The following is a 23293-nucleotide window of genomic DNA, read 5'->3' on the forward strand; positions in this document are numbered from 1 at the left end:
TACTAACATTGTACCAAACACTTATTCGATCAAAACTAGACTATAGTTAACAGCTAACAAATGGCTTTTGAAAAAACTCGACAACTTTTACAATTCAGCCTTACGTTTTATAACAGGCCCATTCAAAACAACACCAGTGGAAAGTTTGTACTGCGAATCAGGGGAACCATCCTTAGAAGACAGATCAATATATTTGAGCTTTACGTCAAACCAAAATCCAATCCAACCCCCCAAAGTTGCTTCTCCAAGAAATTCCCAAATCTTTTTTCGAATAAACCCAGAACCTCCAAACCTTTCTATACTAGAATTAGAATGCCCTCCTATCGAATCTTCTCAGACTCCACCATGGACAATAGAAAGCACCAAATTCATTACCCAGCTCACCTCAATCGACAAAAACCACACCAACCATACGCTAATCGAAGGACATCAACCTCCAAATATATGCTAAAAGTTCCTCCACTTTAACTGCTGAATTATATGCAATATATCGAGCTACACACCTCGTACTACAGATTCCCTTAGCTCAATCCAAACATTCCAAACATTCACACAACAAATTCCTTAGCAATCGAAATCAAGCAACAACTGCAATATATACAAGACAACAACAAAAAAATAACAATATGTTGGATCCCCTCACACACTGGAATAAAAAGAAACGAAGAGGCAGACCTGACCGCTAAGGAAGCTGTAAACGGTTAACGTCCACACATAAACTTCGAAAGACTCAGTAAAACCACGGTCAATACTACAGAAAAATCCCAGAGATGAAGTTCTTTTTACAAGTCTCCGTCTAGACCCTACGCGACTGGTCCATAGCTACTTATTTGATGCGAAACCTGAACATAAATGTGATAACTGCGATTGTAAATTGACTATAAAATACATAATCGCAGAATGTCCATCTCTTAACTCAGAAAGATCATCATCAAATCTACCACTCGGAACAATACGTAGGACGTAAATACAATATTACTTACCTTAAAAAGATCTCGATCATAAACTTAATTTAACAAATATTTTTACTGAATCGCTAAGCATGGAGAGTATTAAACAGAGCAAGAAGATTTACTGAAGCCTTATTGAAGGATCAGAAATACAAGAATCATTGAATTGAGTTGGGGTCACTATCTTCTAAGTCATCCTATCAAACATACGAAGGTACAAAGAATCCACGAAGAAGATAAGGTTGCTGTGAGAAGTAGAAATACAAAATTAAAGAATCTGATTCAATTTTTTTAGTTTTATTATAAATTTTTGTTTTCCTTATTTCTTTTTCTACTTATAAATAGACCATAAAAAGTGTTTGTCTATTTTTAAAATAAGAACTTGGCAATTTCAATATAAACAATTCTGTTTTTTTTTAATAACTGTTTCCTCTTGTCATTCACTAATAAATAAAATTACCCAATTTTGTTTTATTATAAAAAAATCTATCATCAAAAGTGGGATAATGAAAACATAATAATTATCTAAGTTATTTGACATTTTATTACTGGTATATAAACATCGACATGGCTCTCACTCCATTAGCTAATTACAATGCACTTACTAGTGACGAAAGCGAAGGCACTTAATGTGTTGAAAATTAAAATTTTGTATATATATATATACGCAATATGAAAGCACGTATTCGTAAGTGAAATAAATATTAATGGAGAAGTTAAACACGGTTTTTCCATCAATGAACTATACCCAATTACTTAAAAAAAATACGATCAAAACCAGTCGATACTCTGGCTGTCCAATTGAGCAATCAGAAAATCACCAACTTTAAAAGTAGGACAACGCATAGTTCAGAAAATATGCTTTTTCTGTCGCCACTCATAAAAAATGAAGACAATGCTTATACATCCAGTTCTTTCTCTAAAAACTTCAAGAGGATTATACTTGACACTTTTTGGTGAACAATAAATTTTTTAATTACTTTCGTATAACGAAACCAAGTTTTTTCGAGCTGTTAGACCTTTTCTCTATTTGGAAAGAGCGTAGAGTAATAAATGCTCATCATAAATGCAAATTTTTAGTACGGTATTTTACGTCCAAAATTTGGAATATTTAAATATGACAATGATAAATAAGTAACTGGACAGAGATATATTTTCCCCATAATTAACCGTTCTAAAATGTATGCAGTTACCTAGATAATCCGAATGGCCATCCTTTTCTATCCAAAATTGAAGGATATCTTTATTTCTCTCTCTATTTTAATACTTTCACACCAACCTCCGAATCTCCCCAAAAGTAAGTAAGACCCTTACCATCAATATTATTATTGCTTTTTAATATATACAGTTATTTTTTTTTAATTATTTACAAATACGAGTATATACATGTGAGTATGAAAAATAAAAATACAAAATATACTAAACTACACATTACTATATTATATACAACAGTCTACAAATATTTCCTAGTGGATGAATTGTTTAAATTAATCATGAGAGGTTCTACAGTTTGATTAATAATGTTGTCTAATTCCCACATTTTTTTAATTAAATTTAAAATAAAATAATAAATTGTTCTTAAATGTGACTACGGCTATGGCGGCCAGGAGAGGGATTGATTTATTACTCTATACCCTTTCCGAATAGAGTATAATAAAATATTAAATACAGCCAGTGGATTTAAAAAGTAATTTTTGTTCAAAAATTATTATTAATAATCCCTTTCAATCTTATTTTTTTTTGGGGGGTTAAAATGAGCAGTTTACCAGATGTTGAAGTGGAACGGATTATTTGTGCAGTACAATCTAAAACAGTGCTATGGGACAAAGTTTTTTTCGCTATGTAGGAAAATGAATATAATATAATATCGTATAGTACGTGTTTGAACATTTTTTTATTCAGATTTCGGTAGTATATTTGTAGCGATTGGATGCCTAAAGTGATATGCTACATAGGAGCGGAACCAGATTGAGCAAACAGTAGTTGCCGGGCTGGTTAATCATTCAGGAACCAGAACGTTGATGTGCAATAAGCTCCATATGAACCAATGTCCTTTTAAGGGGTTGCGCAACTTGACTGCTTCGTCTAACAAAAGCCTAAAAGACTAATTGCTGCAACTAACCAAAATTGATTCTTTTTTTTTGCCCATAAACATTTACCATGGTGTACTCTATCTGATAATAGAGAAAAGTTTTCAAATATTAGCGTTGGATTTACTTTAAAGTGTACTACCAGTATCCAACAGAAGAAAAAACATTTTGATTAATATTTTTTTACACCGAAACTCAATATCGAAGTGAGAGTTTTGTCCATCTCCATGTCTGACAATAACAGATTTGACACCATGACAATTTATTCGAAGGAGTAATATATATTCGTAGCCCTTGCAAAACCTGAGAAATATTAAAGTATTATGGTCACAATAATAATAATTTTTACGCCAGGTAGGTAGTTTGGGTCACGTGGGATGAGAAAAGAACGAATTTTTATTAATTTTTAAAATTTTTCACACCACTCAACTCAACTTGATTACCTCTGTTATTAGTATCTAGATCCATCATTATCAAAACGAGAGTTCGTAAAATACAAACATCTTGAATAATAATTTTCGAGGACAAAATCATATTTAACATTTTGGAATCCCTGTTTTTCAGAAACATTTATTAGGCTATTATTTTTTCAAATCAAATTAGAAGTTTTTTCAGAAATGTTTTCAATTCTTGTGCACTCTTGTTTGTATGGATTTGGGGTCTCGTGTACACTGGACTCAAAGGATCTACACCCGGTGTTTACTGATGATCCATCAATCCCCCTTCTTTCCCAGGTGCATTGCTCTGGAGTTCATTAGTGTTTTACACTTCGAGAGAGGTCTCGTCCTCTGTGCTATGCCTAGCGTCTTCAGGTGTTTGTTGAGTGCCCCGATAGAACTCCTGCTAGTATTCTTACTTAGGTTGATACATTCTGCAGATCTACTCTGGTTAGAAGAGTCTCTGCCTGTCTCAGCCCTTGTAGGTTATCCCAATAATTGGTTTTGCTCATATCTACCTTCTTTTCCAGGTTCAGGTCCCATGAAGGGGCTTAGTGTACTCTTGTTTTGATACCAATCGATTTCGATTCTAATAAGTTTGGTATTTGAAAAAAGCCAGTGAAACGATGTAGTTTACTAATTTTTATCTTCTCTAAAAAATATACACTGATAGGTTAAAAGTAATTGTTTACATTATAATTAATTGTTTGTGATAAATAAGCTGCAGATAGTTTTCGTGTTTTTTGTGTATATAACGTTAATTATATCATATTATCAAGACATTAATTAGAATAATTTGAAGTTTGCGTGAAATCGCTTGAAAACAAACAAAAAGATCAAATAAATTTTGTTAGGTTTTAAAGAGAATATTTAATTAAGTAAATATAGATCTCAAGGTCAATGTGAAACGATAAAATTTAATTATATCATGAAGGAAAACTGTTTTCATATACATAAATTTTTTCTTTAGTTTTTACCAACAATTTAAAAAAGAAAAAACGGAAATTTATATATTTAAAACGATAAATAATATCGAAATCATTTTGTAAGAACTTACAATGCAATTAAGTTGAAATATTTGATAAAAAATTAAAAAATATAATTGAGTATATTATTTAATTCAGGAAAATTAGGATTTTCGGCGATTTTGAATTTTAAAAATTAAAAAATTATAGGTGTAAGGACTTTTCTCATTCGAAATATAAAAAAAATTAATTCATTGCAAAAAATGCATTTTTTTTTCTGGCCTATTCAGTTTTTCGTTGTTTAAACAATACCATCAAAAGATATCAAGTGCCATCTTATACTTTTTATAATCATTAAAACAATTTTGCAAACGAATGCGCCACTATGCCCTGCACTATTATATAAACAAAATTTCGAGAACTAAGACAAGCTGGCGGCTTGAGTCCATAATCCTCTACAACTAACTCAAAGAAAGTATGCTTTGGATGTTAAAACCTACAAACAGAGACAGCTTATGCTGATGAAACCTTCAAGATTCACAGAAAAACCTAGACATTTGAAACACAACACTAAATTGAGAATAAATTTTCAGAAGATTGTAGTTGTGGCACTCAAACAACAAAAAATTAATATAGAAATTGAAGAATTGTGCACGTTCATATACTTTGGGAATACAAGCAATAAAGATACAGAGAATTATAAAAGTTTTCGGTACATATACATACTTACAACAACACCTGACTGATCCAGGTATCGTTGAGGAAATTCCAAGTAACCTTCTTAATGTCCAAATAGCAATTAATCCTCTCCAATATACCTGACTTTGGGAAAAACCAAAAACCTTCTACCTGATCTTTCAGGAGTTTGAAATCGTGGAATCTCTCCACTACCCTCGACACAAGGCTAGCACCCTTAACCTAGAGGTGGTGGGGTCATTTACAAATGGAAGATTAAAGACGTGTAAAGGGAGTAAAAAATATAGAAATAGGCAATAATATAAAGAGAAGAAGACCTGGGATAAAATGTTCGGTACAAGTCAAAATTTGATACATGATTGTAAGACCAGACATACCACTGTTTTCTAAGACCGCGATTAGGATTGAAAGTGAAATATCCAAGAATAATTTTTGTTAATGCACTGTTCAACTTCAGATCTACATAAATAATCATTTGGGTTATTAAAGCTCGATTAACACATCAACTGATTTGTGTTTTCAAATGCCAATAATGTTGTAACGTCTTCAGTGAGACTACCCTGCTAAGCCCCGTGTTAGAAATTTGAAAAATTTCAAATGGCACATTGACAGTTGACATTTTCACGTCGAAAATGTCAATTGTCAATGTCACACACGTCATTTCGCTTCGTGCGTGTTAGTTTTTGTCTCGAATCAAAGAGTTCGAGGTATAATTATGAAAACAGTTTAATGAAGACTACTTGTGATGAAATTTGGGTTCTTTACGATAATCCATAGACCAAAGAACAGTCAAGTCAATCGATGTATTAATATTATGCAGTTTGATAATTATTTATTGATATTAGTTTGATCTTTCCGTGCCATGAAACTGGTGTACTGGAAGTTCACTTTTGCAACGAAAAAACATAAAATTGTTCATAAAATCGTAGATAAATTAATTTAAAAAAATTTATTTTATAGAGTTGAGTTATCATCTAAACATCAATGACCTTCTACAGACTCTCCCATTTCGCAATTCTAGCGAAAGCCATGCAATTTCAATATCAAACTCATTGTGGAATAATTGGTGGTAAATTTGCGGAATCAAGGTCGTCGAGATGAAATTAAAAAAAAAAGGAGAATAATGAGTGCGAGAGAGAAAAAGAGGGCGCCTAGAACAGGCGCGTGTGTTCGTAAAATCCCAAAAGAAACAAAGTTTAAGAGTGGTCACTGGCCTCTAGAACATCAGTACCGGATCTACTAGTCAATAATAGTACTATTGATGGATTAAACTCAATTTAAATACATAAGGAAACACTTAATTCGAATTATTTGGTTTGATATTCCCACAGAAGGTTTTTGAAAAAAAAAAGCATCAAGTAGAGCAATTAAGCAAAATGCTTTAACGTTCTAAAACACCACTAGACTCCAATTCTGATCGATGTCTTTTCCATAGTTTCAGTTCCAGGCGATTTTAATCTAAAAGCAAAAGATGAAAGGCGAAAAACCGAAAAGAGAATGAAACAAAAACCCTGGGAGTAAAGAATGTTATTTTGAAGGAATTTAAATAAAGATTTTGCAGCTTCTACAAGCTGCTAAAACAATTCGAGTAGGAAGTGGCAGTTTCTAGACGATTCACGCGAATTTCTTTCACAATTCCTTAAATCAAGCAAGCGAAAATCGCAATTTGGTAAGGAGCAGCCAGCCAGGTGCTTCGATGACAGAAATGATTCAAAATGTGCAGGATATCGTTTTTTATGAGCACCGAATCTTATAGATAATAAAGACTAGTACTTTATAAAACACATCGTTACTTAGTTTCATTATTTCATCGCCTCTAGATAAAAAGCAAAGCGCTCTACTATATTAATGGGTTTATTTGGGAATCTTAAGAGATAACCTGAACAAGAAGTAGCCGACTAAGTTCTTCAATAAAAGAAATTGAACAAAATTTGCAGCATATCGTTTATGTATTGTTTTGTCCTTTAACTTTTTCTCTGACTGGCTTCATCATTTTGTCCTCTCGAGCAAAAATGCAAACACAGGAAATGGACACATATTGGATAATCCAAGATAAATAAATTCAAGGTAACAAGCTCTACCATATGAAGGGATTTATTTGGTAATCTTGAAGGATTATCTGATGGTAGCAAAACAAACCAGCTATCCGAGGTAATGCAATAAAAATATCAGTTTCTACAGCAAAAAAACAAGAATTGTTATGAAGATTCAGATCCATATGAAGCAAGTTTATTAAAACAAACAGAGAAATTGTCAATAGCTCAAATGCGGTAAGAAGTAGCCGACTAAGTTCTTCAATAACAGAAATTGAACAAAATTTGCATCGTTTTTGTTGTGTTTTTGTCTTTTTCTTTACCATTACCATTCTGACTCTCTTCATCGTCCCCTCAAGCAAAGAAGCAAGTATATCTACCATATACAGGAATTTATTTGATAATCTTGAAGGGTAGCAAAACAAACCAGGATACTATCCGAGGCAATGCAATAAGATCAGGTCCTGCACCGTTAAAAACAAGCAGCCAGGAATTGATGTTAAGGTATATACAGGAAATTTGGAATCACATCCATACATAGCAGATTTGGTACTGAGTGACGCATTCCTGTTTCTAACTTAATGTACGGGGACTAGATTTTCACCAAGACGTAGAAGTTTCAGGCATTGAATTTTTTTGTGATGGATGGTTTAGTTTATGTTTGGTGATTTCAATTTTGACAATGACAGCAGAATACAAGCAAGCAATTCTGTTTTTATCTTAGTTTGCTATGAAACTTTTATACACAGCGCCTATTTTAAAATTTTCATTAAATAAAAAATTGTGTGGTGATTAGTTTATTAGTAGATTTATGAATAATTTGAAAAAGAAAAATATTGCGACGGAAACACTAAAAAAATTTCTAAAAGTACATTTTTTTCGAAATTTTAATCATGCATCAATTGAATATTTATATTTTTATAATAAAACTATTCTATTCTTTATATTAATTTTTCAAATTTGTGAAACTGAAGTTATTTTTTTTTATAAATTCCAAAATATCTGCACTAAAACCGAAATAAATTTGTTTCCTTCCAATGTATCAGATCAAAAAATAAGTTTAGATTCAAAATTACCACAATTTTTTATCGGTTCATTGAGAGCCAGTTCGGCACTGTTTAAAAAACTTTTCTGTATCGTCAGAGAGCATGGCGTTGTCTTCTTGCAAAGCGTTGTTGTGTTTATACCATCGCGGCTACCAGAGGTCATTCACACCGCTTTCCTAGCGCTGTGTTGTTCACTGTATTATACAAGGCGAGTACAATATTTTTTACAAATAGATATCATTAAATCCGATAATAATATGGTGTATTTCTAAAAAAACGTCGTGCTTTCGAATTAAAATAAATCGCGGCTTATTGTAAAATAGTATTTAAGGATACTACGAAGGCTTTATAAAAAAAATTTTACATGGAATAAAGTTCAAAAATAGTTTTTTATTATTTACAATTGGAGAACAGGGAAAATTGACATGGAGCTACATATTGCCGCTTTATCTAAAAAATTAACTTCTTTCTGTTTTAAGCTAAGATTAGAGAACTAAACTCATCAATTATAACAGTTTATTATGCCCTTCCCTTCTGAGAAACGAGTAGAGCCACTCCACGTTCAGAATTAGTTGAAGGCTCGATAGTTTACAATACAAAAAAATGCACAATCATTTGCCAGTTCAAATTTATAACAACTTTTTCAGTATTACGTTATAATTTGAAGACATATTTACTGGAAAATGCCTTCTACTCTGTAAACGACTTCTAATATTAATATTTGATTTGGAGAATGGAGTGCATAGGTTTAATGTTGTTATTTTATTTTTCTTGTGTATATTTAGATTTTATTTGTGTCTTTAATGAGTTATTGGTATGTTTCTTAGTTTTTTACAAGCTTTTGTCTACAAATTGTAAACAAATTTTTGACAATCTCTCTCACTCTCTCAGTACTGCGCAATAACAAATGATCGTTGTCCTACTTTTTTGTGTAATTCTAAAACAAGAGATAAGCCTCCGTTTAAAGTAATTACGAGATCAATAATACGTAAAAAACGACCTTGTTATTTACAAGGCCTAATCGCTCGATAAATTACGATAATGGTAATAAAAAGAAAAATCATTTTCTCGGTTCGGAGATAAACTATAAAAAATCTTGAATAAACAGGATGTATTTCATGAAAAACAATTCAAATATAATAGTGGGAGAATAAATACAGATAATATTCAGATGTTTTGTTATTAAAAAAAAAATAATTATTATGAAAGTACCTCAAACTTTCAGTGATGAAGCTAAAATAAAAACAATACACCAGAGCTAACACAAGTTTTCGTGTTTTTATTGGTTTTTTTAAAACCATAAGCTAAACAGAACAATACAAAAAGGTTTGGACTGGTTAAAATACAACAAGATTTGGACTGTTTAAATTACAAAAGGTTTGGACTGGTTAAAATACAAAAAGGTTTGGACTGTTTAAGATACAAAAAGGTTTGGACTGGTTAAAATACAAAAAGGTTTGGACTGTTCAAGATACAAAAAGGTTTGGACTGGTTAAAATACAAAAAGGTTTGGACTGGTTAAAATACAACAAGATTTGGACTGTTTAAATTACAAAAGGTTTGGACTGGTTAAAATACAAGATTTGGACTGGTTAAAATACAAAAAGGTTTGGACTGTTCAAGATACAAAAAGGTTTGGACTAGTTAAAATACAACAAGATTTGGACTGTGTAAATTGCAAAAGTTTTGGACTGGTTAAAATACAACAAGATTTGGTCTGTTTAAATTACAAAAGGTTTGGACTGGTTAAAATACAACAAGATTTGGACTGGTTAAAATACAAAAAGGTTTGGACTGTTTAAGATACAAAAAGGTTTGGACTGATTATAATACAAAAAGATTTGGACTGTTTAAATTACAAAAGGTTTGGACTGATTAGAATACAACAAGATTTGGACTGTTTAAATTACAAAAGGTTTGGACTGGTTAAAATACAAAAAGGTTTGGACTGGTTGAAATACAACAAGATTTGGACTGGTTAAAATACAACAAGATTTGGAATGGTTAAAATACAAAAAGGTTTGGACTGATTACAATACAAAAAGATTTGGACTGTTTAAATTACAAAAGGTTTGGATTGGTTAACATACAACAAGATTTGGACTGGTTAAAATACGAAAATATTTGGACTGGTTACAAGTCCCGTATATCAAAATTATATAGACATATCATAAGACCTGTTTGTAAATAAAAGTTACACACCCATTTTACGACAAGGGTGTATAACCACCTTTACGAAAAAGGAAAATCTCTTACTAAGAACTAGGGGAAGAAGAAGGTGCTGCGTTTTCTAACCTTCAAATCATTATTTAGATTTAGACCATACTAAAAACGGATATGAATCAAGTGATAATGATGAGGAAATGATCTAGAGCTCATCTAGAACCAAGGCTACTGGAGGTTGAGATCGGCTCCATAAAGTAAGACCAATAAGAAATTTTTTAAACGAAACATTCACAAAAAATCCTCTAGATACTGGTTTATGGTTACGTTGAAGGATGACGCTTACGTCTTATACCGACTCAGGCGATTAATGTAAATTAGAGACTTTACTTAATCAAGAATACAGGGTGGAAAGTGAACGACATCTTCTGGATCACTTCTGTATACCACTGTATACGACGACGTACAACTACATATAACTAGATAACCATATATCTTATATTACTTAATAACTGAGACTTATAGTAAATAATTCACGGCTTATTTGATTTTATGGATCGTATACAATAACTACCTTTTAGATGTTCAACAATATCATGAACGTAATTTTGATTTCTATTAACCTTGTCCTTTGCGTAGGTTCAACTTAGTTCATATTGGGTTTTTATGACCTTCGGGATTGATGGCCACCACATAGGGATGAATAATTGTGTTTAACGAATATGCATCATACGTTCGCTACAGTCAATCAAAGAAAATATAGCTGGAAAAGCCAAAACTTTTGCGCCAGAACAACTTAATAGTTTTATAAACGAAGACGAAGAATGGGCATTATGGATGCTTGTCGTCGTGCTAATTACATGTTTAGAAGATCATGCAACCAAATATTGACAGAAAAGTCACTGATGCAGAAAAGTTTTTACTTCATTTTTAACGGAAAAGTCACTATTCCAAAGCAATGTTTACTTAAATAATATTGTATTATCTTATATAGAAAGAAACAGTGAACATTTGACGACCCGTGGTTTCTCTAAGCAGTAGACGTTTTTTGCATATATAATATGAATATTTCAACAATCTAGAAATGTATTCAAATATATTCCCTCATTTAAAAACTCGCCCAGATTTATATCACCAATCTAGGTATTTGAATGCTAAACATTCCGATAGAAAATACCTAAAAAAATACTTCCTTGAGTTCCTTGTAAAGAATTTATTAAAATTATTGATGAAGATACTTTTTCGTAGGTTTAAAACCTTCAACCTAAAAGAGATGAAGATCTAAATCGATTATAGAATCAAACAGACCGTTGAATACAAGCTTGGAAATTGATTGAGCACTAAAATTACCTATGACGACTTAGCAGGTATTCTTCGAATACCATTTCATTTCAAACATATTCGTAATAACCCCACATAATTAAGTCTATAGGTGTTAAATCGGGTTTTCCTGGAGATCAATTTGACAGGAAAAATTGTGGCAGAAATCTATTGGACGAGAGTGAAGTTGCTCTGTCCTGCTGGTCATAACTAATACAGTTTTGCAGTTTAGGCAACTCATTGAAGCCGATTGACATACATCTTTTATTCTCAAGCCCCGAAGAAAATTTTTGTTTAATATAACAGATCTCCAGAAATTCAAAAAAAAACATTGTCACTGGTATTAATCGAGATTGTGATAGATTTTTCTAGAATGGTATAGAAAGCATATATTTCAATAAGTAGAAATGATAGTCACTTCATTCTTAGCCGGGGAAACCAAAAATTTGGTTAAAATGACAAAGCATTCAACCTGTCTTCCAAGTTCTATAAATAATGACGCACCAAGGCTTTTTTGTATGATGATTAGGAGCTTTGGCTTCAACCTTTTGACTTCACTAGGCAAGCCGTGATCCTTGTCCAACTAGAGTCTGTGGTTTCTTCTTTCTTCATGCACCAGCGGCACTCCGGACAAATAGTTTGGAAAGAACGTCTTAGATTCCAATCTGGTGAACAAGTTTGCGTAGTCATTGAGTATTGGTATGTCTTAATATTCTCGCCGAAATACCTCGTTATAACATGGTAACCAGTTTGTTGTCAAGTTTTCTATGTTCAAGGTTCTTACCAAGGTTCCTGACTAGTAAAATTCTTTATTTTTGTCGTAGGAATAAGTGTCTTATTGAAACTAGCCCCGTCATATCAGTTTTGATGGCGGATATTAGTCTATATTAATTTGCGGAAACTGCGTCCAAAAAATTGAACAGATTCGTAACAATTCGTTGTATTTCTAATATTTCATCTAAAATGTTATCGTTTATCTCAAAAATAACCACATTGAAATATTTTCAGACAATTTTTATAATCCTCAACTTAAGTGAGAGGACATATTCGAAAAATTCAGGTCATCAAAATTAAACACACGTTTTAGCGGAGAAACTTACACGCAGTTGCCAAATTTATATAAAATTAAACCATCTACCTCCTAAAAAACTTGATTATAGTCTTCCGTAACAAATTTCATTTGATACGGCAACATGGCGAGTTTTTATAAGGATCTAAATCGTACGAACGTCTAATACACGCGTTGCGTGATGCGTAAGATGTGTTTGTGTTTCTTGTAGATCGCCTTGACCAGAACGTTGACCTATAACCCAAAAAACAGAACACAAAGATGCCACGATGACCATTAATAGCTACTTTACGAATATAATGATCACTCGATGGCGGATAATTTAAAAAAAAACTACCGAGAAACTAGCCCTTCTTAAATTAGAAGGGGCAATTCAATTAAATTTTAGACTCATTGTAAAATTAAACCTCGACGTGTAGAGAAATATCCCTAGGAAACTAATATATTAAAATTTTCTGTGTTTTAATGTAATTAGTGTTAGGATTCGTCGACTAAGAAATGGCTTTTGACTCATAAACTATCATGCATTGATAAATTGATAAATTACGGCAACAAGCAACAGGCATTTTTTCTTAAATTTTCCATAAATTACTTAGAAAATATGTTTTATAAGATTAGACAGTAAAGGCGTTTTCCCGAAGACATTTTGAAGATTTCAAACCGACTAGACAAGGCAGATAAAATGATCTCAGAACTATTAACAGCTTTCCAAAAAGTATGCTGAAATATAACCATTACCAAGACCCAATTTATGACAGATTTAATCCCCAATCGTAACCTAATGTAAGATGGAAAAGAAATCGAAAACGTAACATTCTACAAATATCCAGAACACGAGATCCGGATGGAAAGAAACAATGAAACCTGCGAACTAAACAAAAGGATATTTGGGATGCATTTGGCAAGCTGAGAGGTGTTTTCAAGTCAGATATGCCGACATGTCTCAAAAGAAGGGTGCAGTATAGACTTACGACTCACAAACACAAAAAACTAGAAGTAAAATGTTGTTAGTGACATTACGAGATAAAATCCGAAGCGAAGAACAATTGAAAGAGTCACATATTTAAAATGGAACTGTGCCTAACATGTGTCAAGACAGCCAGATTATAGATGAACGAAGAGATTACTAAAATTGCTTACAGAAACAGGGGACGACCTCCAAGGCGATGGATAGATGATTCGAAAATATCTTCCAACTGGATCCAACGTCAAAGACGGAGCAAAAAGATCTAGATCAAGAGAAGCTTATGTCCAGCAATGGACGAGATGATGAATGTTATTTTAGATAAATCAAATCCAATTTTCCCTTAATCCTTCAGAAAATGTGGTTGTCCTAAAGACTGTACACTACAGTCTAATTTGCGTCCCTTTCCAGCATAACCAGCAAAATATTCCACGTAGTTATTTAGGGATTTCCAACTATTTTCTGAATAGATTTGGTAGGTGTTGAAGTTTGCTTTTGGGAATTAACGAATATCAAGCCGGTACCACACGATGCTTCCAACGTTGGGCGCTGGTATGGTTAGACGCATGGTGTGGTCGTTATTGGAGGAATGTTTTGATTCCAATTCCAGTTTATTTTAAAATAATTTATATCTGTTGTATGCTATTCATCACTTTGTTGCCACGTTTTCATTTCTTTAGGTAAATTTAGGTAAGGTTCCAGCCTTTGTCCAATGTTCAGCCAACTTTTGACGGTGAATCTGGGCGTAAACGTTGGAGGAATCTTGTGGTACCGTCTTTAAACTGGATTCACCATGTAAGGTAATGATAATTGGAAAAATGATTTGGATAAAAAAAAGGTAATGTGATTGAGTATTTCTGCTTGAAGTTTTAGCTTTTTTAGTTTCAAGATTGACATATTTATAAACAACCGTTTCGGCGTATACTTATAAAAAATGTCAAAAAGTGAAAACTAATAAATTTAGTATCGAAATATCCCGAAAAATCATCTGTTGATTCATTTTACCGCTTAGACGGTATATCAAAGTAATGAGTTCCGTTGATGTAATGTAAATACCGTTAACGATCTAACAGACAAGATAATTTTTTCTCATTGTTCCATCTAATATGAGAAGTACGTTTTTATTTAGTATGAACAGCTATATGATTAAAACAAACGAACAAATCAAATAAAAATTCAAGCGGGAACATTCAAGGTCAAATTTACGTTTCGACATCGTGTCTCGAAAATAATAAAAACAGTGTTGTTGCTATTTATGATAGACTATCTCGAATTATTGTTTTACATCATTAATAAATCATATATTGAGATAAAAACACAAACGGGAGTACGTGGGTATTATTTATATTCGGGAGATTTGGAATAAAAATAAAATTTTCAGAAACTAATAGAAATATTTTGATAAAGACTGTACATGCGTAAAAATAATAAAAAAAAACTAATTTCTAAACAAAAGAAACAGCATTAGAACAAAAAATAATACAGGAATTGGAAAATCTATCAGTGATATCACAGAATGTATTCCAAAATCAAACTAAAGTAATTTAAAGATTCGTGAGTACTGAAATATAGAGGTGAAAACTTTACAAACATATTGTGTGCATTCAAGAAATTTCTGACAAAATGCCATGTTTGTCCTATATATTATAAGAAAGACACTGGATTGTTTATAGATTGTAAACTAACAATAGGCGACTATCAGACTTTGTACATGGATGTAGCTGGAGTATATGGTGGAAATACAGCCCCCAACACGGGGGTTTACCTCCCGGCGAAAGGGAACTCGGAATATTTTTGTTTTTGTTTTGCATTTTCTTCAAATATCACAAATTTTTAAGTAGCACAGCTCGACCACGACGAACGACGATTTAAGCCTTTTCAAAACTTTCGAAAATATAATTGAAAGCTATCAGTGGCATCTTCTCATTATAAGTACTTTGTTGTTACTACATATTGGAACAGAACATGGAAACTCGTTTAGACTTGACTTTGGTAATCTTAATCTTACTATTCGGCACATACTTGGCAAAAACACTATACAGGAAACATCGTAAATTAATCCATAAAGGTAAGACCACGAATCTTCACACTAACACCGCGAGGTGAACTTGAGTGGACAATAAACATTTATTCCTTGTAACAGCCAATTCGACTGGAAATTCCTCAAAGGTTCCAAACTAGTCGCACACTGAACGCACTGTTTACACCACCACTCACAATTACACTGTTTGACGCGCGTTTCGATAACCAAGTCATCGTCTTCAGAGGCTGAAGGTAAACTGTCTCTGAAGACGATAACTTGGTTATCGAAACGAGCGTCAAACAGTGTAATTGTGTGTTGGTATAAACAGTGTGTTCAGTATTACCAACGCACAACCAAATTAGAAGTTAAGGAATTATTTAATTAATCATTTAATCACATTGTTAATGTTAATTGCAAGCAAACTGTTGTTATGGAGGTTATTTTAACTCATACTCTTGTTGCGGATCTATAAACTTTTTGTCTTTTTTGAACAAGGGCGAATTTCGCGTCCCTATGTGTTGGCGGGTGTCTCGACCGTCAATGCCAAATCATTACATGTCAATTATTAACTTGAAAATAAAATAATTTAATATATAATACAATAAAAATGGTATTTATTTCTTCATGGGGGTTACTAAAAAGAGTTGATTTTAATGGCAATCACCGATTAAGAATATACGAATATTGGAATTCGACAATATTTATGAGACACCCTCTATATTTTGATAGACGCTGAAGGTAAAGTTAACATAAAGGGGAAGCTAATAATATACTTAAGAATGAACACGAGATTGAAACAGGGTGATGTGAGAAAAGACAAAAAGAATGAAAGTTAAAAATTGGGTTTGGACGAAATGGAGAAGTGAAACCAATTTTATGTGGATCCAAATCCATAATATTCATGATTCAGCAATAATGCGCAATGATAATCGGTTTATATACATTTACCCTAAATCTAAGGGATCCACTCTGTAGGTATATATGAATATTGGCTTTTTAAATGGATCGTGTGGCATCGTACTTTTAACACAGCTGTTTATTATTTTGTATACGAGATAGCAGACAGATGCCAAACAATCGAAACGCATTAAAGCCCCAAGCTGCACTAGACGGGGGTGCACGCTCAATCTAGGAAACATATGACCAAGAGGGTGTTTCATCTAACGGTTTTTCAAACCCAGAAATCGATACGTACGTTGTTTCGGCTCACCTTGACTATAATATTGGATTTAATTATATAAAATGATTTTTTGCACAACTTCTCCATCTCTATTGATGCGTAAATATTAACTTTTTTCACTGCCAAAATAAATCACACGATTTATATCTAATAATGATACTTCTTTCTTATCTTATGTTTAGTTAGTTAATTCTAAACATTCCGGTATCTTTAAACGACATAATATGGTAATTACGATAAAAAAATACCTCACAGTTCATTCAAATTTTAGTAAAATCAAAGATAGATCAACAAATAATAAATTAGTTTACATAATTTATAAAATTTCTTGTTAAAATTCTAAAAAAATACATTGGTCAATGTGAAAGATAACTCACACATTTCACAAAAGTAACAGAAAATTATACCCTGTCGGGTATTCACTTGCTGAACAGGTATTTTATGAAGGCCATTCTATGGAAAATGGCAAAATCGGTTTTAGTGGAATAGTATTATTGTTACAATACTAGAAATTAACAAAAATGTGAAAACCAAGGCAAAAGAAATATCTTTTATTTGAATTTACGGAAAAAAATTTGTGTTCGGCATAGATCGAGTGTATACACTTTGTGTTTTGTTAGACATTTTCAATTTAAAATTGCCAATGGAAGAGTGTGTAAACAGTGAGCAAATTTTTGAAATAATTGCCGTATAAGATGGAGTTTCCATTTGATTCTCATGCCGGATGCGAATTACGCTCTGTAATTGGTTTTTTGTGTGTAAAAAACGTTCCTACGGTGGACAATCATTCTTAACTATGAGTATGCAGCATGTACGCAAATTATAGCCCTGTATTCGCGCTCAGTGATTACCATCTCTTCCCTAAATTGAACACTCAGAAGAGACGCATTTCACGACTGACGAAAAGCTTAAAGGGTAGACTTCTATCACTCGGGCATAAAGAAGATGGTACACCATTCGTAAAAATGCCGAAATGCCGAAAAATCGAGGGACATCTCAACTTTTTTAAACATGTATTATTCAATGCCAGTAAACATGTATTTCATCGTGAAAATTCGTTGGGAATCTTCTATGAACAATCCTCGTAAAATGGGAATAAAAACAGAAAGGGAGTTTATTGGAGATAATACACAATATAAGTTAAAAATATGTTTGTATTCAACTACAATGTAATCACCCACTTCACACACATCGGAGATAAAATCCTAACAATACAAATATTTACACAGCCATCTTTATCGTGACGCAAAATTATGACGACATTTATCGGACTGCGTTTTTTTTTGTTCAATTTCCTAATTCGCTCACGTTTTTTCTGTGATTATTGTACAGGGTGGCGCAAAAAGAACGCATGAATTTGAATTGAGTAGCGGGAGTGGAAGGAACGGAGCGGAGCGACGGGGGCTAGTTGTTTTATAGGTGAGGGCGTCCAGCCTGAACGATGATTGTCAAAAGTGATGAAAACCTTCGTAGAAAGACTTTTGTATCTGAGTATCAATGCACAAATCATGAAGCAGTAATTTACATTGTTTCATTATTCGTTTCACGCCCCAAATTTTTGGGCCGCATCTTTGTACACTACAAGAATTTATGTGAACCCATCTTAAAGCTGCGTGCGGACCGCCGAGCGCGTAAACTCAAATGAGTACAACAAGGGCTTATGCGTTCAATCTGGACGAGTTTGTTCAAGCAAACAGTTAAGCACGATAATGGAATCGAAAAACATCGAGCTAGCATTACAAATTATCGATAAATACGAATATAGTGGAATGCTAAACACACACGGCATTTGTCTGTAATTTGGAAAAGGAATATTTTGAGACGTGGCCGAAAATGACCAGTCCTCTGGGATCTTTCGGAACAGAAGAGATAAAAGGTAGAAAAAAGTGCAGTCACTGCATTTATTTAAACGAGCAATAAAACTACTATGGTCTATGGAGGCTGCCATTTCTTGACAGATACTTTTTGTTAATTGTGCAAAGTAAGTTTTCATATGGAGATCGATTCGCTATGAAAAATTTCACAAACTCCGTCCTGCTAGAGCCAATTTCTTTGGGCACGAATATATTGTCTTACATCTGCACATGCAAGCTCTGAATTCACTGTAACTGTGCCCCCTTTCATCAAAAGTAATTCTTAGCGCTGACATAGAAGCCCATAAGGTTATATTAGGCGAGGTGTAGGGATTTCTGATGTTTGTGTTTAGGATTGGTTGCAAAATTTCGCTTGTTGAGAAAATGAGAATGAACTTAAACCAAAAATAAGATGTTGGTTAAAGTTAGAAAGCGCTGAATCGTCTGGTTTACGAATTCAAACATTTAAGAAGCATCCTGAGCCTTCAATTCTTGTACCAACTGAATTTGGTACTTTTAAAGCAACATTGCGAATACTGCTGAATTACAATTTCCGTAAAACTCACGCACACATAACGTATCGAAGAAGTGAGGTTTTGTGTTTGATTAAAAATCCAGAAACTAGTTAATCCAGGATTTTAGTACGGACAACCTGTATTCCTATGGCAACTATGATAGAAAATTTTTACTAAAAGTCCCACTTTTTCGGTTAAATGTTAAGAAAAAAATTCGGGAAAAACAATGGGAGAACTACGAACAAACTAAAACTTAGTTACGAACCACTTCAGTCAACTTGAGTAATACAAAACTTCATCTGTGACACATAATTATTGTCATATCATCATAATCTTGAAAATTCATTGCATATATATTTGGTTTTGTTTATAAGAATATATTTTGGAAAGTTTACGTATGAAAGTTTGAATCATATTTTTTTCCACACCTCGTAATTTTAGTGTCGATGAATCGTATTTGTCACCACACAAGTTCTTTCAATAACACATTATCAAATATTCCATAAAAAACTTTTTATCCCTTTTTATAAATATAAAAGACAAAGTCTGGCAACAAGGGCTCTGGCATAAATTCAATAGGTGATAATAGTTAATTTTCAAAGAAGTAAAACGTCTAAAGTAATTTGAATAATACTGAAACCCACAAAAAAAAAACAAAAAGATGTAAACTGTTACAGACTCTTAAAGCATGAATAATATAAAGGGAGAATAGCACCAAAAGACGTTTAAATTTATGAAACACCCTATATATCACTGAGCCTAAGCAAAAAAAAACTAATGTACATTTATTTTTTCTATTATTGATTATTATTGAATATCTCAAAAAATGGATTATAGTTATTTATAGTTACTAGCAAACACTTGCCAAAAATTTTTGAAATTGCAATCGTCAGTTACCTTATATAATGTGAAAGTTTCAGTTGGACAACAATATAAACCATTAAATATATTTTTTTCATAAGTATCTCTAAAAAATATCTGAACTTGTGAAATTTTATCTTATTATTTAATCAGTATACTTAATTATTGACAATTTAATGAATAAACCCTCCGAATATTATAAATAATCCCTATACTTGTAACAATTATTTTGTGCAATCACATTCATGTTACAAATCACGTATTAAATAGCTAATTTTATTATTTTTTAACGAGCCGTTCATGTTTTCCAGTTAAATTAATAAAAAGTAAATGTTATTTACATAAATTACTCACCAGTAATCAAACGTTGCGGTTTGGTTCTTGCATGATTTTTTCTGGATGATGTCATCTCGTCTTTTGGTATTGTCGCTTTAATAGGAATTGGTCTGATAACATCATCAGGGAAAGCGTACAGGTCGTGTCCTGTGAATTCAACTAATGGATATTTTATAGGTCTGTTTTTAACCGGAGTCGCAGGTTTCCACTGAAAATCTCCGTTCGGACTTAGAGACCTTTCATTTTCGAAATCGAAATTCCATTCTTTCGATTTAGTTACCCTTATTTTTTCCAATTCCTCTTCGACGAATTTTTGAGTGGCGATATGATCTACGGGCTCGAAAAGAACTCTCTTCACTTTTTTTATATCAGGTTTGTAAATATGTGGTGTAGTTTTCGATAGAAGCCCAATTGGGTTACAATATAAACTCGTACTGCTCATGTTATGCGTTGGTATATTTATGTTTGAGGTTATGCAACCAAAATTACAGAGGTTTCTATTGTATTTTTTACACAAATTACTGCGCGAAAATTGTTTAAAACGCACTACAAACTAGTTCAAGAAAAAACTAAACACAAATCCAATTGTAGTTTTCAGTAACAAATCACTAAAACGTAACTTAACGTCCTCAAATTAACGACGAACTCAACTTTCAACCTACACCAACAGAGTCACAATCAAATATGTGAAGCGCTGACGCGAACAGACGCGAGTTGATACAATATAGGAGAGGTGAGACGAAGCGAGTGGATTGGTCCAAGCTATCAATACAAAGGGGAGGCCGCACTCTTCAAAATCGCGGAGCGGTTCGTCAAGTTTGAATGTTCAAATTTAAAAATTTAAAACATAATTTCTAATTTTAGCAATCAATTTAAAACACATTAGTAAATACAAATTGTATTAAATTATTACATTTATACGGAAACGTATTAAAACATTACACTTTTTTAAAGCTTAGAGTGACACGTGCCACACTTTTTACAAAATAATGCAATTTTATTTTGCCGCAACTTAAAAAGATTTAGTGTAAAGAAAAGCGGATTGGGGTATCTCTCTAACGAATATATTAACAAGGCGACACGTGGCATAAGTTTTTGCAACAAATTAGTGTATATAACTAAAGATCGTATGATGCGGGTTACAGGATGGTGTTTTCTCAAATAAAAATTTATATGACTCGTTTTACGTAGTTTTATGGTATATTTTCTAGAATGGAAGATAATTATTAATAAAGAAATTTATTTAACAATAATATTTTTATACAATTGTTAGAATCTTTAGAACGCTCTATTTTCTCTGAGGTTTTCCTCACTTTTAACTGCCGCAAAATCTATTCTATAGATTTGTACTGGTTTCAATACATAAGAGGGATGGTCGTTAAGTAAAATCAATTTTGAAAAAACTACCAATACAATTACATTAAAGATATTTATTGAACAAAAATCTACGATACTTTATTTTTTGGTATAGCAACCGTGTATTTGTCATAGCATGATATCAGTTTTTATAATAACCTCTGATAAAGATACAAATAAAATTCGCTAGGACTGAGGTCGGGATTGTACGGAGGACGATAAAAAATGTTGTCGATAATATGTTTCTCGTATTCAGAAATCGAATCCTCACAATGTCCCCGTATTGTGTTGATTTAAATTAGATATATTGGACGGGACAAAATACGTCTGTGCTGGCGAGAGCCTCAAATCGAAAAAATGCTTCTTAAAATTGGAAGTTAAGCCACGTTTTCAGGACGAGGTGTGATTTAGCATTCGTCACGGCATATATATATATATATATATATATATATATATATATATATATATATATATATATATATATATATATATATATATCAGAAACATGCTCAAAAATACGGGGTGTGACGTGAAAAGCTTTGATTAAAATAATGGCGGTTACCGGTGTGTAAAAAATCTTAAATTAGGAATCTGTAGGATTTGTATGAAGTTGAGTGAAAATATAATGTTGTCCTGAATGTGCCACTTCCGGTCTTATCGGAAATAAACTTCAACTTTTATATTTATTTTACATAGAATCAAATATTTTTTATTTCATTTTCGATGTCTACATGAAATTTTGTATAAAATTTATTCGTTCTCCATTAATAAGGAAGCTAGTGACGTAAAATTGTATCTAATAAACTCCGTATGGACAACTTATCGACGTTTCGTACAGGGTGTTTTAAACTTAGCCGCCGACTTGCACAATTTAAATCATTGTTGCTTACTTCAAATAGAAAATGTTTTCAAGTCAATTGGGTATGTTGATTAAAATTTGAATGTTTTTGTTAATTATAGTGAATAATGATGAATATAGGATGTACTAATGATGATTTTTTTAAATCTTGAATCTCGAATTTACATGCATGTAGGGTAAGGGATGATCCGGGCCATGTTCTGTATGAATGTGTACGATGGAATAGGAAGGGGAACGGACTAGAAGCAAGAAATTATAGAGAATATGCTGGACAACTAAATGTGTGGAATGAGGTGACAAAATACATAACCAGTAAGTAATGAAAAGGAAATAAAGGGAAGATAGGAACGCTTATGGGTAAATATACAATTGGACGTTATATATCACCAGAAGTACGCGAATGATATGACATTTTATGTCCTTCGTACTTACTCCGTACTTACTCCCGTGGTGTTTGCGGAGGAGGGTGGTTTAGTTCGGCGAGAGTCCCATACGCACTCACACCATAGCACCGCCCGCTGTGAGGAAGGCATTAGCTTCTACCCGACCTCTTAGAGCAAAAAAACTCGGTTCAAAC

General features: G+C 32.6%; 1 protein-coding gene across 1 annotated transcript in view; it reads right to left on the reverse strand.

Annotated features, from left to right (window-relative positions):
* LOC130893215 (uncharacterized) overlaps window positions 1-21217 on the reverse strand; it is a 64103-nt gene extending 42886 nt beyond the window's left edge. The window contains exon 1 of the mRNA XM_057799141.1: window positions 20520-21217. Within this exon, the coding sequence (XP_057655124.1) occupies window positions 20520-20943 (424 nt within the window). The 5' untranslated portion in view covers window positions 20944-21217. The remainder of the gene's footprint in view (window positions 1-20519) is intronic.
* Window positions 21218-23293: the final 2076 nt, after the last annotated feature.

Source organism: Diorhabda carinulata, chromosome 4 (genome assembly GCF_026250575.1).
Source record: "Diorhabda carinulata isolate Delta chromosome 4, icDioCari1.1, whole genome shotgun sequence".
Lineage (NCBI taxonomy): Eukaryota > Metazoa > Arthropoda > Insecta > Coleoptera > Chrysomelidae > Diorhabda > Diorhabda carinulata.